The 15,010-nt window shown below is 36.9% G+C and overlaps 1 protein-coding gene across 2 annotated transcripts; it reads right to left on the bottom strand.

Annotated features, from left to right (window-relative positions):
• Positions 1-3,146: 3,146 nt before the first annotated feature.
• DMC1 (DNA meiotic recombinase 1) lies at positions 3,147-14,316 on the bottom strand. Of its 2 annotated transcripts, XM_026072565.1 has the most exons (13): positions 14,233-14,316; positions 13,571-13,615; positions 10,445-10,591; positions 10,060-10,142; positions 9,456-9,508; positions 8,508-8,549; positions 7,202-7,274; positions 6,403-6,494; positions 5,450-5,523; positions 5,237-5,351; positions 4,665-4,725; positions 3,971-4,087; positions 3,147-3,269 (listed from the first exon to the last, which is right to left on the bottom strand). In XM_026072565.1, exons 1-13 carry the CDS (start codon positions 14,290-14,292, stop codon positions 3,200-3,202), a joined length of 1,032 nt encoding a protein of 343 aa, XP_025928350.1. In that variant the 5' UTR covers positions 14,293-14,316; the 3' UTR covers positions 3,147-3,199. The 2 variants fall into 2 exon arrangements, with proteins under 2 accessions (XP_025928350.1, XP_025928349.1); XM_026072564.1 differs by lacking the exons at positions 6,403-6,494; positions 7,202-7,274 and having other exon boundaries at positions 3,200-3,269; positions 14,233-14,289.
• Between the last annotated feature and the right edge of the window lie 694 nt (positions 14,317-15,010).

Here is a 15,010-nt window from a genome sequence, read left to right as displayed (position 1 = left end):
AGATTACGAAAGTTACGTAGTGTTCAGTACTTGAGCGAGGCCCCTGAGTGAGAAGGGGAGGGAGGAGAGTAGCACTCTCCCTATTCCTCAAAGTCTGCTACGCAAGGAGTCAGTCTTGTAACCCCTTCTGGACGGTAGGGGAAGCCGAGGCCAAGCCGTACGTTACGTAAGTGCACCGCGTACGCAAGTTGCGTAACGCGGGCTGGCGTAGGGAAGGAAGAGCCCGCCCGTTTTGCGTAAAATTCTTCCGTAGGTTTTGCAGGAAGGGTTGGCGGATTACGTTAACTTTGCAGCGTAGTTGGGCTTGGAGAATATGGCCTTTTGCCTACGCGGCCGCTGTTCCTGTGGAAGGTGGTATCGGGGCTGAGGAAACAATAACGGAAGCGTGGGTGCCCCCGGCCTCCGCGGTGGCTTCACCAGGAGTGCGCAGGACCGGTTATTTTTGGTTTCCTCTTGACTCTTTTTTCCTTGTAGATGACTAGAGGGGATCTTGGCGCAGTGCACAGCACTGAACCCGTGACAGCAGCCATGATGTTTGCTTTCTCCTTATTTCCAGGAGGCTGGAAGAAAATGGTGTAATGCATCCAAAAAATGGCTAATACTCGGCCCTGGTAACCCACCTCCATAACTGCAAGAGCCTCATAGCAACCTCTTCAGAAAGTAAACTGCTAAAGAATTCACACTTTTGCTGACTGTAGCGTTAGTCCATGTGGTGACACACTGAATGTTTAAAAGCTTACAAATGTACTTACAAAATGTAAATCTTAATAAAGTTGATGTTGTAAGGTCTTCTGCTGCCTTTTCAGCCTAATTGGCTAAATACGTGCAATTTCGTTGAGATAAATCGTTACTTAAAGGCACGTAGATGAAACTAATTTGGCTTTGTTGACTGTCTTCAAACAGACAAACCGAAGGAACGATAAAGGCATGTCTGTTATTTAACAAATGCTTGAATATGTATAAATACAAATTACAGCGACAAATCTACTGTAGCATTCCGATTTTACTATCCCTATCACGTCATCTTTACAAACTATGTTGGTGTCTGTTTGTAAATTCTCTATGATCTTCTGCAAAGCGGTTCCTTACTGCAGAAGGAGCTTCCCGGGGGAGCCACACGCAAGGCCAGTCCTGCACACCAAGGAGAGGACGGAGGGCATAGCACTGGCACTGCGTGTATGCGCCGGTTAGCGTTTGACTCCAAAAAAACCACCAGAGACTCTCAACTAAACAATAAAATAAGCCAGGAGGCATCTACATGGCATGGGCCATAAACTGTCTATTAGAAAACTGTCAATCTTGCACTGAATTGGGCAAGAGAGAGAGCTTATGATGGCAGCAATGAAATGGCCTTTTGAAAGGAAAGGGGCTTGTGCTCACCTTTCTAGTGCCTCTGGGCAAGCAGCCAGCCCACCTGTCCTGGTACATGAGGTTTATCGGGTGGGTGATCTGCGTGCACCAGCCAAATGGAGGTCTCCCCACACCAAAGCCGCACCATCAGCAGTGCTTGCCAGGTTATCAGACAATCAAAAATCAGTTACGGTGGTAGAAGAGCAAGCAAGTCTCCTTTACTTTCAGACCCTTGAGGTTAACAAATAACTTTGCCTGGAGCCAGATATAAATTGTTTACCACTTTAATTAATTCTTCTTGCATTATAGTATGGCACATGTGAGAAGGCAAAAAGCAAACTTGGTGCTTAATGCATCGAAGAAACTTTTGCCCCCTAAGTGGGTGGCAGTGAATCAAGTAACACTATAAGCTCATGCTTACACTCTGTTACTTGGCAGATTACAAATGACTGCCCAGTGTGGGAAAGACTGGTATGGAGAGAATTAGATGCTACATTAAATGAAAACTATTGATCCATTACTGGCTCTCTCTGATCAACCGACCTCCCTACTATTGCCTTTGTCTCTCTAGACTTCTCTCCACTGTGAAAAATGGTGTTTTACCTCAGAAAAATTATCAAATATAAGATATGCTAAGAAAACACTCAGTGAAGACAAACTCTTTACCTTTATCACAAGGTAAACTTGCTGAAGTTAAATCCTGGCTACAGTGTCAGACTTTTCTTAAAGAATATGAAGTAAAAACACAGTGGTGACCAGAAATTATCTTAAATGAATTAGATCATCTAAATTAAAAATGCACTTTTATGAGCAAAGACAAGTTCTCTGACCAGACATCAAAGTTATAGCCATTCTCTTCAGCATTTTTAGACAGGAGGAAAAAGTGAAACCTTCCCTTAGAGGACATGGTCTCTCAGAACAGACAGCAAGCTAAGTGCAAAGTGTCTTTCCCTCAGTGAAAGTACTAGTGTCAGTCTCTCTCCTCTATCCAGCCACTGCTTCTGTTTCCTTCTGCTTTTTCATTAACAAAAAGTCATCTTTACTATTCTTATTGACATTAGAAGGAGACTAGCAAGGCAATCACACAATGCTTGTTTTCGTAGGGAACCAGACTACAGGATTTAAAATACTGGGTTGCATCCTGTTTATTTTTCTCATGAATATTCATGGAAATTATTGAGAGAGGAGTCCGATTCAAAGCACCCAAACATAAGCAGAGTGCCATTCTAACTTATTATTTTTATTTTTAGCTTTAAGAAATAAAAACAATTTTAAAACATTCCCTCCAAAAGTATAAGTGCTAAATAAAAAGACAAAAATAATCTAGTCAAGACAAAAATGCCTAAAAATGTATTTTCAAGCAGCTGCTGTTCCTCTACTGTTCATGAGGTTTCATCAAGTTCTTGGGCTCTTGCTCTACCACTGCCTTTTCCATCTATTTATTGGTCACTTAAAACTATGTTTATTCCAATTCTGTACCATTTCACACTATTCAATTCTACTTCATAGACTTTCAAAGAAACTGAAAAAGAGTACATTAAGCTGATGTGAAAAGACAGCTTTAATTTTCACAAAATATAGGGAAAGGATTATTTGAACAATTCACAAGTTTATTTTTTAAATCTTTGTCTGCTGAAAGTTCAACTGAAAAGCAAAGACCCTAAGATGAACCAAATTCTATCAAGATCAATAAAACTGAACTGTACAGAGCTCATTCCAATGTCCTCCAAAAATATCTTGAATGATCCCCAAAAGATAAAAATGAAGTCAGGGATTCAGTGACCTTGCACACGTCTCCATCCCAGCTGCCTAAGTTGTTTGCAGCTGTACATTTGCATCAGTTTTCTGCCTATTCTTTGGCATCCCCAATCCCGCCAGCAGTTATTGCAAATGTAGCTTCATTTTCAGGCATCTCAGGGCTGCAGAGAGAAGAAACATTAAACTGTTTTTCTCCCATGTTAAATGCAGTTGTGGCATAATTCCCAAAATGATGTAAGTATAAGAAGCAACATGGAATACTTCAACGCCTTATGGCTGTGTGCAAATTGTAAAAAGTGATCAAGATTATCAAGATCAGAAAATGTGAAATCTACCTCTTTGAAGATAAGAACTACAGGGAGGGGAAAGGAGGAGGTACAGGAGAAGCAAAGATTCTGTCTGTGTAAACCTTCACTTCCATTTCTTAGTTCCTGATCAGGAACACTGGGTCTCTCTATAAATACACTAATTCCACTAATACAATTTGTAATGACTTGTGTCTGCCACAGCCTACTAGGTAAACTGATACTCATCAGCCAAACTTCATAATTAAACAGCTCTGGATCTTTCCTGCCAAGGGACCCCAATTTTACCAAACTATTTGATGATCTTCTTTAGGAGATGAGCATCTAGTAGGATTTATGATGAAAGATTATATAATTTAATATATTTGATAAAGTTGATACAGAACTTTAAGTCTGTTAATTGGTTTGTCTTTTCACATTTCACATACCATACAGAAACATAGGTAATTTGAAACCATGAATCAATCGTCAAGTTATTAAGTTTCAGTACCATGAACTTCATCACCTTGACCTTGCTCATAACACAGCTTCCTTCCTGTAAAGAAAAGGTGATTTACCTGTCATAAATCTTTGCAATACGCAGCTCCCCTCTCCCTTTCCTCAAACTAATCCTGGTAGTTGAAGCATGTGCAAGGATGTGGCCCCCAATGGGCTTTTTCGGGTCTGCCTGAAAGCTAAATTAGCAAGAAAATATTGATGATTCACTGTGCAAATTCCATACATTAACACTGTGATTAACTCTCAGACAGGCATACTGGACTCAGTAATGAATAATAAATAGGTAAATGAATCAAAAGAGGACTTTTACACACCTGTGTCAAGATAGGATGTTCAAATGCTCAATGCTAGCATTATTTTGCTCTCATAAAGTTCAAGAGGCTTAAGAAATAAAATCCTTAAACTTTGTTTTTAAGCTGCTCCAAAAGAAAATCTGGTTGKTTTTTTTTCCAATATTTTTTATGGTTTGCTTTCTTAGTTCAAATCACAATGAAAGAGGTCATCATGCCAAACAGCTGCTGAACATTAAAAAAACTCAGTAAGAAAACTGAGAGAAACTCACAAGTGTCATTTATGAATGTTTCACCATACCAGAAGGACCAATGACATTCTAGTCTGAAACGGTTTAAAAATGAGGAGTGTACCTTTATATCTGTGCCTCTCGCTCCATTCAATCTCATTTCTCATCTCTGTTAAATATGTAAAACAAAAGAGAAGAAATTTAAAAAGAAGGTGAGAAAAAAAGTATCTTACGTCATAGTTGCTCCTGGATCAGCAGTCATCTGATTGGTCACAAACACAGCCACATTGTATTCTGCAATAGAAAACAATGTCAGGAAAGAAGAATATATCAAATTGTAATTCAAACATATTTTCACATGCATGGTAAAAGCAAGGTTGCTGCTGAAGCACTTCAAACTTCAAATGAAACAGAAGCAAATATTTTTTGTCTCTGATCGCAGGAGTTAATTAAGGGAGGGCCTAACTTTGCTCCTGTTTGACTTCAGCTGTGGTACTTCTGAGACTTCGCCAACCTGTCCTCTCATTTGGGAATTCTCTTAAAAGTATTTCTAGGAAGACTYTAAATATTGAATAATTTTCAAGAATCCTTAGCCTGTCACCTTGAAATAATATGTTTTTTCATCAGTTTGATCTTTTTTATTTCTTTTTGGTAACCARTTGAAGTGTAAAGTGTGGAAAGATTCCTAGGTCAATGCCTGGTTGATAATACACCGTGGCTACTAGGTTGTTATGCTGGGCTATCAACAACTATTGTTTCAGTAACTCCTGTTCATGTTTTCCATATTTAGCAACATTTCCCCTACCTTCTGATATTTTCTGGAGCCTTGACAGCATCTGAGCAAGTTTCTGTTGCCGTTCAGCCAACTCTCCACGACCACTGAAATCCACACGGAAGAGTGCCATAATGGAGTCTATGATCTGCATTGTAATTATGCTAGATAAATATAGTGGAAGAAAATAGGAAAACCTATTCTGAAAGCAGTAAGAAACAAAAGAAAAGTATCGAAGTCTTGTACCAATAGCTTGAAGATACCAGCTTCCTCATGGAACTTGGCTGCTACATAGTCAAGCAACTCCATCTGATGTTCACCTGGTGGGAAGTACGGTTGTCAAATGAAATTAGAATAAAAAAAAAAAGCTGTGAAGCAACAAAAGCCAGATTTCCACTCTGTATTTTAAAATTCCACTTTAAATGCCTACACTATTTATTGTTTCACTGCTAGCAGTTTTAAAACCAATGTCTGACTAATGAGCTACTTCTATGATACCCAATGCTGCCTATGCTTCTGCATGTTCCAGTTATCCTTTACCCAACTAGCAAAACTTCTCCATGAAAAGTCTCACAAACTATGCATCAAGACAACTTTTTGTTGTGTGTTGAAAACTGAAAATCAATATAAACATTTGAATTCAATGTCAAATTAAGTAACAGAGAACACTGTATTACTCACAGTATTCATGTTCATGTTGTATTCAGAAAGTAAAAGCCCCATTAAGTTTCCTTGAAGTTTTAATGCAATGTCTTGTCACGAAGTGCATGAAGTCTTCTCTATAAAGTTTTGTTCAGAAAATCATAGAGAATTTCTCAACAGCATTTATAGAATTAGCTTATATTCAGGCACTCATGATTACATAATTGATGTTCTGTTACTTCCAAGGAGCAACAGATACTAAGGTGGTACTCTGACACCTATCACATACCTGGCAGAACTCACTTAATGTTGCTGCAAACTGCAAAACTTTATTGTTTATGCAGTGCAGCTGAGCTGGAATACTTACGCTGAGCAAGTGTGCTACAGTGCAACAGCAGAAAGAGCAAATGGAAGGAAGGTTATAACTCCTTTTGTCAGCAACAAAACGTTCTTTAAGATTTTCAGTGAGAAATTTCAGTTAATAAACAGAGAACCATTAAAATAGGAGTCTTAGAGAAAAAACATGGATATTCTGCCAGTTGCAATGATGGTCTTACTGGTATATGCACGTGCATACAGCACATTGTCAAGTACTGCATCATGGTCAACATTGAAGCGATCAGCAATGTCACGAAGACGGTCCGGTCGGCTGACATTAGTAATCGTTAAGGATTTCGCTTTGTACGAACCATAGTCTGAAAATAATAAAACCCCATTCCAAAATAGAACTATGGAACAAAAACAAACAAACAAAAAGAATATTTATTTTGATCTTAGAGGAGACTTTGACTTTTCTCTTCACATTGTCCCACATACCCTAAAGATAGTTTAGGGCTCATGATGATAATTATTTTGGGTTTGGGAGGCTTTTCTGACATATGGATTTTTGTGCTCTAGGAACTTAGCAGTGAGCAAAAACTATTTATATGCAGTCTACCACAGATATAAAGTGTTAAAAATAGCATTTAGTGCTTAGATGAATTGCTTTTGAAGTAAATAGAAAAGCTTCTATCACAATCTGTCACAAAGAAGGTATATTAGATCTCCAGAAAAAGTTAAAATAAAATCTGTACCTAACCCAAACTAATCCAGGTTAGACTGCATGAAATGACAGAGATAAAAACCACTGCCTTCTGACCACTACACACTGTGCTGTCCAGTCTTTCAATGTTGGTCATTTATGATAAGAGTAAACTTAATGACTTTCCCTGTTTTGTGATATAGTACATTAGACACTATTCCATAATACTTCACATGTATGGAGCTATCTAGAACCTCCTATTTGGTTATACTTATAAAAAATGAACCATCTTTCCAGTCCATCATACCTGCAGCTTTCAACAGTCTCAAAGATACAAAGTGTTTTCAGTATCAATGAAGATAATCTTCCCACCTGTGTAGCCATCTGGTCCTGGAAGCTGAGCTGTCACTAGAGTGAATCATAGAAGATCAAAATGAAAAAGTGGGAAAAATGTTTTCTTGCTCTATTATTATTTTTAATAAAACACAGTGACTGCTTATCCATAACAAGAATACAAAGAACCACTAGTTTGTACTCAGCGTGGAAATCAAGAGTAAATCAAGTTTTACTGCCAGCTTGAGGATAAATTTGACCCACTTTTTCTTTATTGGAGATCAGATGAGATTTAATCAATGGTGTCAAAATTGTGTTTTACTCAGTGCCATCACTAAATCTGTGTATTTTACATTGAAAATACTTCAGGATATTATTAAGAATTGCTTATACACAAAACATCCTCTTAATCTTCTGCCCAAAATTAATGGTATTGATTTAATAGTTTTTTGCAGCTCTAATTTGTATGATCAAATCATTCTTTGGATATTAATCTTTGCTGGTATATGAATAGTTAGTGACTGTGGTTTTATAGTCTTAGTAGTGAATAAATTAAAATACTTAATCCATTCAGTTGAAATCATTCATGCAAAAGGATACAACTCTGCTGACTAATTTGGCCATTAGATTGGACTAAATGGAAGAAGCCCCATTTTTCCAGAAGGATCCATAATACCCATTATAATATATGGTTTATTTAAGTGAATGTTTGTCTATCCAGTGTCTAGTAACTATATTTCAACAGCGTTAGTAGTTAGTAGTTACATTAGTTATTATTTACTATTATTTATATGTAGCGAGATAGCACTGAAGCATCGGAGTCCTGCTTTGCTTGGCACTGCCCAAACATGATAACTGCCAAAGTCTTCGTTTATGCAGTTAATGTTGGCTAGTAGTATGCTATGCCCTTTCAGAATGTCATATCCAGCAAAGCCTGTTGAAACCAGGAAATTAAAATAGTTGCTGAGAAAGAACCTTGCTTTTGCTCTTTTTAAGCAATGTCCCTGTCTACCCAGAACATTTTGCTCTGTTTTTTTAGATAGTGTTTCACTGGTTTCTGTAAGGCAGTCTGTTGCCTTCTCTCTCCTTATGGCAAAACTTGCATTGATGTGGGCAGTACTCAAAGGAAACCATTTATATGAGTTCTGTACTCAAACACAATTAATGGAGAGAGGAGTCAGCAAGGTCTTTTTGAATGTATTTCTAGGGATAAAGGATTCTGACTTGTCGCTATCTGCGTCAAATCCTGATATTGTTGCAAAAGATGGGCTCAGAGAGAAATTCTCAGTGTTGAGATAATACACCTACCACAAAGGGTGTGAGATAGCTGAGTTTTTCCTGTCCTGAACTCTATTAAATAAAGAAAAAAGTCATTTTTTCTGAGTTTGTCAAATTCATGCATTATTGCAATAAGAAAACATTCTTTGTTACAAAATTCATCTGCATCTCTGTCTTTTGTATCTTTAACCCCATTTAATAGGTCATATTATGTACAGTAGAAATGTCTTCCATGAAAAGCAAAATCTGAAATGCTTTAATTTGAAATATATCATGCTTGACTGCTAAATTCATTTCTAATTTCCTATGTGGAAGTTAAATACCACAAGGCATCCATGGTAAAGTTGTTAATGGGGGAGGGGGAAAAGGGGAATGGTTAATTCCACTGACCAGACTCAGTTTCATTTTTAGTAAAATGATCAAGAAGTTTATGATGATTAATCTCATTTTATCAAATCATTTGAGTCTCTAGTACATCTCTTCAAAAGCAAAGATTACTGTGTTTCACAAACTATTATTACTGTTGYTGAAATATTAACCACCAACTGATCAAATTCACTATAATTATAGATTAGGTGTGACTTCTTAAGATTATATGAAATTCAATGCATCCTAAAGTGTGCATAAACAGAATATCTTTTGTGGCAGTTTCCCTACTGGGAAGGAACAGATAATGTATCAGGGAAATCCTTTGTATACAATACTGTTAATAAAAGTATTAATAATGGTATGATGTACTGAATCAGCATGGCCCCAGGTCTAACGATTACTCAGCTCAAACAATCTGCAAACAAATCAAGAAAAAAAAAGAGAAAACACTAAAAGTCAATTCGTTCTTCTTGCACTCATGCAGGTACTTATCTGTTATGACTACAGTGTGATAAGTTTGATAGTAGAAATCCAGCTTGATTTAAAATCTAAACTATGTTGCAGTTCTTTATCTGCTCGATAAAACTCATTAAATGAGTTTCTTCTTACCTCCAAAGGCCTCAGTGATTGCCATGCTTTCAATCCCACCACCCAGCAGTTTACTGGAGAAAGGGAGAGAATTATCATATACTTAAACTCACAAAATCACAAGAGGAAAGTAAAAAAGAAGTTATTTCTGTCCTAAAGTCCCTCACTTGATGCATTAAGTACAGGACACTAAATAATCACTGCTATACAAAGAATTAACTCTGTCTCACCTTTTGGGTCTGCGTTCAAGAGAAAAGCTATAGAAATTATTACTGGAAAGAAAGAAGGTAGAAAATATCTTTGGAAAGATAATGTTCCATAAAATTATCTCAGGAGAGCTTTTGAGTTACCATTTTGACCTCAGTCCTAGAGATTGTTTCCACTAGGTGAAAAAATGATGACACAGTCAGGATATTTAGATGCAAACTTTATTTATTTACAATCACTGTATAAAGTCCTCAGAAACTCAGTTTTGTTGCTTACTCATGCAGGCAACTTTGAGCCAGCACTAGCCCCAAATACAAGGTTTTATAACCTACATGTCYTAGCTGAATATTTGCCCTTTTGTGTCTCATTAGCAACAATAATTTGGATTAAGGTATGATTTAAGTAGAGCTAAACTTACTCAAATTCCTGGCTGCCAGTAGTAATATGAAATACCATCTTCCGTTTTTCACTGTACTCAAAAGCAGTCAGGAAGCCTGGTTCCTAGAAAACCAAAGAGAACACAAAAGGTTTATTTTGTTTAGCTTTAACCTGAAGGTAGCGTGATATCCCACCTAAGTATCCTCTCTCCACCCTAGTCTCATTTACGCAGGTTGGATATGAAAAGCATCACAATATTTGTCCAGTTGTTGTAGAGTATAAAATATAGTAACAAGTAGTAACAAGCAGAATCATTTTCAGAATTATCTTGATGATGTGGAGAAAAATGCTTTTAAGAGAAATGTTAGATAGCATTTTGGAGAGGGCAGCCAACATTTAAACTATCAGGAAAGTGATTTGCTTACAATAAGCTTGTTTGCTGCTTCTTTAATCTTGTCCACTTTGGCTTCTGAAAGCCCTTTCACATTGCACAGTGCCCGTCTTGTCGTCATCTGGATTCCTTTGATAGTGCAGATCCCTACTGACTTCAATTTTTTAATATCAGCTACATTCTGTGAAGAAAGTCCCCTTCTATGAGTACTCAAGAAAGTTAACATTGAGGAAGCAAAGTCAGTTTTTGAAACACATTATATTACACATTCATATGCATGTGTATTTTCACCAAGAAAGAAACAGATTTACATTAAACTCTTTGTGATGTAGTGTAATAGGAGACAGTAACACCCAAATAAAAGAAGAATTTGAGTAACATTGGTATGGGGGATTATGATATAGAGACATCCTGATGCTTTTGTGAGAAAGGCATCTTGGGTCCAGTTGTGCTTACTTGTCTCTGTTCTGTGCATCTTTTTAGATCCAAGCTGGTAGTAAAGAAGTAATATGGATTATTTCAAAGTGTGGAGCCTGACCTAATAAACCCTATCAAACTCAAGCTGTCCTTGGTACCATAGCACAGATAATCTGTAAACCAGATAATCTGATCAGGGATAGCTGGAAGCTGACTCTCACAAATTGTTGGCAGCTGATCATTCGAAGCTGACTCTAACCACTGTGTTGTTTCTGAATGTTCACAGTAAGTCCAATTTAAAATACATATAACCTGCCAGATCCAATGTACACTTTGAGATGGAACAAATTTACCGGAATTTTTAATGTATTGGGTACATCATGACTTTAGTCAGAGCCAYAGTGACACATTTTGCTGAGAACCTTCCTTTTTTATGATTCTTACATCACTGGAAACTTAAGGGCAAAACAACAGATTACTCACAAGAAAATATACCATGCACAACTTTTGGGATAATACTTCAACTTACCATCTCCAGCCAAGTTCTTTCTTAAAAAAAAAAATATGAACTTGGTGTATCATCTATTTATCTAGAGTGTGGGGGTACACAGGACATAAGAATGGAAGGGGACTATGGGATAAATTAATCATGTTCACTGGGAAGCTTATTTCTCATCTTGTGATATATTTTTTGATTATTATATGAATAAGGATGGGTGAGGCAAAATCAGTCATGAATAAAAATAACTTCTATCCAAAAGGATATAATAACCAGTAGTATAAAAAGCATTGAGCTTGTTGTTCATAATGTGTTTTTCCATTAAGACAACAGACTACTGCTGTAAAGATCATTTTTCTATACCACAACTTTAGAAGCATTACCCAGCTTTTGTGTTTCTTCACTGGCTTTGTCTTTCTGATCACACCAAACTAAAGGCTGTTCCACATTACAATTCCCTGAGTGGTAGACATGGTTAGAGAAGTTCTTGCTCTCTCCCACAYGTACAGCTTTCACCAACAGCTAATTTACCTACGAAGATGCTAGGATTTACTACTACTTAGACTGTAGTTTGATACTATCAAGTGTTCAGCAGTAGCACTGAAAATACTGACATACATCCCCCCCTTTCACCTGCTGCTTGTCCTGATCCTCTACTTTATTATGTCTCAACTCTGTCCCAGCTGTATGCTTCTGAAGTGAGCAGATCCAGAATTTTAAAACAAAAATACATAAAATATTTTTTGTTGTGATACTTTYTGGATGAGTTGATTCACTAATCCACTTTGCAGGGTGGCCACAAAAGCAGATGTGATGGAAGAAGAGAGAGCATGCCGTAGGGGTGGGAACACTGAGCAAAGGCTGTGATGTTATAGCAACTTAATTCCTACCAAACACTTCTGGACATCAGATCATAGCCTTGGTTTTGCTAATCTGGCTCTGTTTGTGGCCACAGTGTCAGATCTATCAAATAGTTCTCTCTCTACTCCCAGAAAAAAAAAATCTAAAACCACAAAAAAAAATTTCTTTAAGCATGTTAATTTAATAGCTATGGGTCATCATATAGTCACACACAGTTTCATGGGCACAGCTGAGAACAACTTCCAATGGGGTGTGGGAATGACCAATTGGAAGGAAGAAAATAAGGAAAAGCAGCAGGAAAGTCTTAAACCAGATCAGTCTCCAAAACCTGCAATATGAAGAACAGCCCAAGTCTGTCTTTATTTTCAAAATCTTTCATGCCTTAGTGTCAATCCGTACATAATAAGACATGTACATCTGTACATGTCTTATTCAGTACTGACAGGCTTGTGCTACCACCTTTCAGCTCCTGAGATCAGCCTCTTTGGTCTACTTGTTAAATTTTTAAACAAGAATTTGTGTAGTTTTACTATATTGTCCCATGGTTGGAGCTCCCTACCTCATTATCCTTCTTCACAGCTTTCTTTAAAACTCACCATCAATGAATTGCCAATAAATAGTTGACAACAATTAGACTGCTGACATGCTGAGTCCAGTAACTATCATGCTGACTAATGCTGTCTCATTGTGTCTGTGTCCTCTCTGTGTGTATCCATCTGTAGTCATTTATCGAAGAGTTAAATTTTAAATTATTTGGGGCAAAGCCAACTTTTTTATTCTGTGTTTATATAACACTGAGCATAATAGGGTTGAGCCAGTCTCCTGAATAAGTATATAGTAATAATAATACCAATCAACAGGTGATGTTTATATGATAATAATGATGATGATGATGATAAAAATTATAGGAAACTGTATCTAATGAAGAAGAAAACTAACTACCTATTTCTCCAGCTACTAATACTTTCTTCACTCCCACTCTACCCTCTTCTTCACCAGCATTCTGAAAATAGTATAGCAACAATTGTCACAGTATAATTTCATGGGCATCAAAAATGCGGGAGTAATTACAAAGATTGGCAGGAGCAGGAAGTAATCTATCATACAATTTTCAGATAAATTGGCATCTGGTTGGTTTTTCAAGAAGTGTTGGGTGCTAAATACTTTTAATATCTTGCCACTTTATTTAGGAATTTGATGGGAATAAGATTTTCTGAAACCTGTCCTTTCATCAAAGACAAAGTCTGTCCTCAAATGATGCTTATTTAGAATTTATTACAAGGAGGAATTTCAATTATTTGTATCAATGTATGTTTTTAGAAATAACCTTAAAGTAGCCTTGCATGGACAATTCTGTGTGGAAAAGGCATTGCTTATACTTACAATTCCATGCTTTTGTAGCAAATCAATATCCTGAAAAAAGGATTCCTAAAAAAAAAAAAAAAAAAGAACAGAAAAAACAGATTTTGCTTTTTCTTATAACTTCCTCTATTTCATTACGTGTCCATTTTAAATTCTTAAGCCTTGAAATGATTTTTTCCCTAATAGTACATAGTCTATTGAACTACTAAAATAAGCAAAGCCACCGTGAGCCAAGAAAGCCTACACATTTCCTATCACCTTCTTCATAAAATGCATCTTCACCACCAAGCAATCCTCTACTATGCTAATAAAATCTGTGTTATGAGTATCTTCTTGATTCTTTCCTCCACAGTTTCTCAGCCTTTCCAGGAAGCATAAAATTAACCGATAGTCTCCTTGCATTTAATATAAAGGTGTAGAGTATAAAGCAGTAATAATAATCCAGGAAAAGCTGTACATAGTTTTTGAGAGGTTAATGAAAAGTACTTAAACTTGAAGAGCAAGACCGTATAGGGAACAGGAGCATGAGATTTTCTTTGTATTGGACCATAACAAAATTTTAAATGCATTGAACTCCCTGACAGTCTTTGGGGACCTCCTGCCTCTCTGTGATTTCATAACATGATAAAAATATCTTTGGATAACATTTGCTGCACATATTTTTCAGTGAACCATAAATATACCTCATCATCTTGGTATCCTGGTTCTTCTTGGACTACTTGATCCTCCAAGGCCTTCATCATGAAAGAGCAGGCAATAAAGTATTGATCAGTACTGAGAAATGCAAACAAAGATAGTGTTGGGGTGGCAATACATGACTAAATGAATGTACTTTTAGAAAAGTCTTTCAACCTTCTCTGTATGCCATCACATACAGATTTAAACTCAGATTCTATTTCCAGCTCTTCATTATCTGACCTACCAGAATGAAAGGAGAAAATCCATTATGTTACTCTCAGGTCAACCAATTTGGCTAGAAAGAGTTTAACAGGTATTAGGAAAAGAGATCTCATTCCATTGTGAGAATCTTGCATCCAAGTATGAGTCTGAAGGTAGGAACACTTTAAAGGATTTATCATTAGGGGCATTTATTCTGGTAAGAAAGTTAAAGGCAGACTGTGTTTTTATAACAAAAGTCAGTTACAACATCTCAGCTTCCCTCTCTCTCTGGGACACAAAGCCCACAAAACAGTGCTCTTGAGAAGACAACTCCTTTGTCATATATCTTGAGAGCAGACTATAAAGCTGTATTTGTTTTCAAGTTCTTTGCTGGAGTTCACAAYACTTAATAGATGCTGAAGATATGCAAGTAATGCCTGTAATAATGAAAAGAATAAATGAAGGGTAATAAAAATCYGGGGATTTAATTATGCAAAAATACATATACAGGGAGCTTATTTCTTGTTTTTTCATGGTTAACTTGCCATGACAGTATGCCAATACAGCTTCACTGCCCTCTTT

The sequence above is a fragment of the Apteryx rowi genome, unplaced genomic scaffold (assembly GCF_003343035.1).
Source record: "Apteryx rowi isolate R43461 unplaced genomic scaffold, aptRow1 scaffold_343, whole genome shotgun sequence".
Taxonomy (NCBI): domain Eukaryota; kingdom Metazoa; phylum Chordata; class Aves; order Apterygiformes; family Apterygidae; genus Apteryx; species Apteryx rowi.
Note: the sequence above shows the minus strand (reverse complement) of the source record. Positions and strands in the feature narration are given on the sequence as shown.

Bases quoted from the DNA above. Each gene is read 5' to 3' on its own strand.
- DMC1 (XM_026072565.1), bottom strand. From the start codon at position 14,292: ATGATGAAGGCCTTGGAGGATCAAGTAGTCCAAGAAGAACCAGGATAC. The intron at 10,143-10,444 runs GTAAGCAAATCA...TTGGTTTTCTAG, and splicing joins AAGCAGCAAACAAGCTTATT to GAACCAGGCTTCCTGACTGC. The intron at 9,509-10,059 runs GTAAGTTTAGCT...CCCTTTCTCCAG, and splicing joins ACTGGCAGCCAGGAATTTGA to TAAACTGCTGGGTGGTGGGA.